This window comes from Squalius cephalus (assembly GCF_949319135.1).
Source record: "Squalius cephalus genome assembly, chromosome: 11".
NCBI classification, from domain to species: Eukaryota; Metazoa; Chordata; class Actinopteri; order Cypriniformes; family Leuciscidae; genus Squalius; species Squalius cephalus.
Window position 1 is genome coordinate 2,070,301 of NC_137132.1, and position 3,270 is coordinate 2,073,570.

A 3,270-nucleotide genomic window follows, 5' to 3' on the forward strand; every position below is an offset into this window, starting at 1 on the left:
AGTGTTATAAAAACCAACTTCAACCTCCTTGTCTGTTTGTTTGAAGAAGCGTTGTCATCTGACTGAAAGCAAATTACTTTCTGATCTTCTGAAAAACCAGACAACAGTATTTTCAGGTAAGTTTAGGGGTTAAAGTACAAGGTCAATGTCATTGTGCAAATCTATGCACATATTCCTATGGAAGTAATATAAATGTAGTATTTGTGAAACTTTCTTGTCTTTCAGCATCTGTTCTTCACTAGATCATCTGAGGGATCTGACTGAATAAAGATGCTGCTGATCATTGAAGCTCTTCTCATCTTAGCTGCTCTGGGACAGGTAAGCTCGTGTTCTAGTATGTATGAATATTACAGACATGAATACTGATGATGTGATCATTATGATTCCTGTTGCTGCAGGATCACAGAGCTGCTGTCGCAGGACTAACCTTGGATATGGCACCGGATTCAGTTGATGACTATTATTACGGCTGTAGAGTGAAAATGGCAAATAAGGTGGAGAAAGAATATCTAAAGAAGGAACGTGATAACTCGGAAGAATTTAATAAATCTTGGGAAGAAGGTGAAAAAAATGCATTTCATGACAATACCTTGAAACGTCATAATTCAATTGCCATTTATGTGTACACTAACACAGAATATAATATATATCCTAAATTTAATGATGACACTCGTAATGGAAAACAAGAATACACAGCCAGGACATACAAATGGTATTCACTTCAGTTTCTATTAACAGAAGCGATAGATATTCTGAGGAAAAAACAAAATAAGTGCTTTGAAACCTTTCGTGGTACAAAACTTGCATTTAATGGGTTTAATACTCTAAACATTCGTTTCGGCTCATTTACATCCTCCTCTCTTGATCGTAACTTAGCAAAGCGTTTTGGAAGTAAATCTTGTTTTGAAATCTACACTTGTTTAGGTGCTGATGTGACAGAATATTCTAGGCTTACTTATGAGAAAGAAGTGCTAATTCCTCCTTATGAAAAGTTTAAAGTCACTGATATCAAGACAAGACCATTTCAGAAAGATATCTGGTGTGAGACTGTATTCACTTTGGAAAGCTCTGGAGCAAGAAGTAACCTGAACTGTGCTCTATTCAAAAACCAACCAAGACCGTAGCAAAGTACTATGGTGTGCGCTGAACAAAGTGCTTTGAAAAGCTCTGGAGATAATAAGTGACCTGAATTGTACCGTGGCATGAACAGGGGAAAACAAGTTGAACAGTGTTCTAATTTTAACATTATTTTGTTATGTGTTAACATGTAGATACTGTATGTTTCTTGTTATTGAACACTGATTGTGTGTTTTATTAAATTACAGCATTTGTCTGATTGTACGATTAGTAGGTTCACAAGGTAAACATCAGAAAATGCTTATGCTTTTTTTTTTTCAACTTCTGTTAACCAAATAAATCTTTCAAAGCATATTCTTTTCTCTCATAATTCTCTTTGATCAACAACACATTTTGTGTTTGCATGTTATGGTGGGAACATAAATCAGTGATCAACTGGGAGCTTTTACAGCTGGAAAAATGTGTCACAATCCGTGAATAAATGACGCCACCAGCTGGAGAAAGAGGAAAGCACACAATGAAGGAAATCAATGTAATATTTTAAAGCAGAAAGTGGATATTACTCAATGAGGCTGTTTTAGACTGACAAAATGCTGTTTATTTGAGAATTATTTGACTGTCCACTGGTTTATAGACGTCATTCACCAGGTAACAGACACCAAATACAATCTGTATCAAATTCAGTGTAAAACTATGAGCTGAGAAATGATGAGCAAACGGCAGATAATAGCGTTTCATTTCAGTGGATTTTATAAAAATGTGGAAACCTGACGTTATTCTCTCTCCGAGATCGCTATCAGATGTCCCTCGATCTCTTTTTCTGACAGAATCCTGAAAGACACAGACAGATGTTCTCTATGAGGGCGTATTTGTGCCAAAAAGCAGCCGACTGCTAACAACTGTGTAAATTTACCTTTATTCCTTTAGCAGACGCCTTTATCAACTTAAAAATGGGGAATACAACAATTCGTCCATGTCTGCAGTCACTGCGTACTTGTTAATTTTTTTTAATATGTTTATGATGTCTTTATCTGTCATTTTGCAAAAAATATGATTTTTCATATTTTCACATTTTGAATGTGAAATGTGAATTTTTTTGCAGATTTTCATATACCATCTTTCTAAAACAATGAATATTATGACAAAACAAAAGGATGAAAGTAAAGAACTCTAGATTCATTCACACTTATAGAACAGAAAGATAATATGAGCAGTTCTCATTGTATAAAAGCGTCTGCTATAAATGCATAAATCTGAAAGTTTTAGAAATCTCATTATTGAACAAATCTAAATGTCGTGTTTGTTTACCTGGATATCTGTTAAACGCATTACAGAACAGACACTTATAAAGCATAAAACACAACATAAATAAAACAGCAGCAACAGTAGACAAATGAATTACACAAAATAGTTGACCTTTTTGGCACAGATGTAACGCCATATTTCTGCTTAAACTACATCATATGTTTGCTGTCAGACACTCATTCGTTCTCTCTCTGTACCTGAATTTAGGCTTTTCTTTGGTCACAACAGCCACTTCCAGCTCAGTGCTTTTGAAGTCCATGGAAAGCACAGAAGACAAACACGAGATCGCCATCTAGAGGACAGGAGGCACACATGAGAATTACAATATTCAGTCAACACACTGCTGACAAACAGTAAACATAACATTTTAGCATATTATATTAACATAAAGGGCCTAGAAATAACTTTGCCACATCTGCCAATGGCCAGTGAGTTCTGAAAATGTACATACCATAAATATGTTTACCAGCTATGAAACTGTTTTAGCAAAAACAGGAAGTAATGACACAAAAAAATAAATTATCCTAGTGAAAATTCACAATTCTCTATTCCAATTTTAATACCACAGCTAAAACTACTAGCCTAACTAATATAAATGTATAACATTACGCTTTTCGGGTATTCCCGGTAGATCTTTCAGGTAGAGAAATTTAATAAAGTAAACAAATGTAAAATAACACTGCTTAGTCCTCACTGTATACATTAAACATCCTTATTAATTAATCCTTATAAAAGTTATTCCGTTTTTCTCTGTCTTTTGTTGTTTGAGTAACATTATAAACACATACGGCAGCAGGAATATGAGGCTGCTGTCACTTTAAGAGCGAATGCACTGATCTAATATACTGATACTGACACACATGCGTTTCCTTCTCAACTGTTTACTAG

At 34.7% G+C, this 3,270-nt stretch overlaps 1 protein-coding gene and 1 pseudogene across 2 annotated transcripts in view; one reads left to right on the forward strand and one right to left on the reverse strand.

The window, feature by feature from the left end:
• The first annotated feature begins 270 nt into the window (after positions 1-270).
• LOC307167200 (NAD(P)(+)--arginine ADP-ribosyltransferase 2-like) lies at positions 271-1,147 on the forward strand (annotated as a pseudogene). The gene is made up of 2 exons: positions 271-318; positions 399-1,147. The product of its transcript is annotated as an NAD(P)(+)--arginine ADP-ribosyltransferase 2-like (transcript).
• psma6l (proteasome 20S subunit alpha 6, like) overlaps positions 525-3,270 on the reverse strand; it is a 6,912-nt gene continuing 4,166 nt past the window's right edge. The window contains exons 6-7 of the mRNA XM_079886578.1: positions 2,580-2,674; positions 525-1,908 (exon numbers count right to left, since the gene is read on the reverse strand). Of these exons, the coding sequence (XP_079742704.1) occupies positions 1,851-1,908; positions 2,580-2,674 (153 nt within the window). The 3' untranslated portion in view covers positions 525-1,850. The remainder of the gene's footprint in view (positions 1,909-2,579; positions 2,675-3,270) is intronic.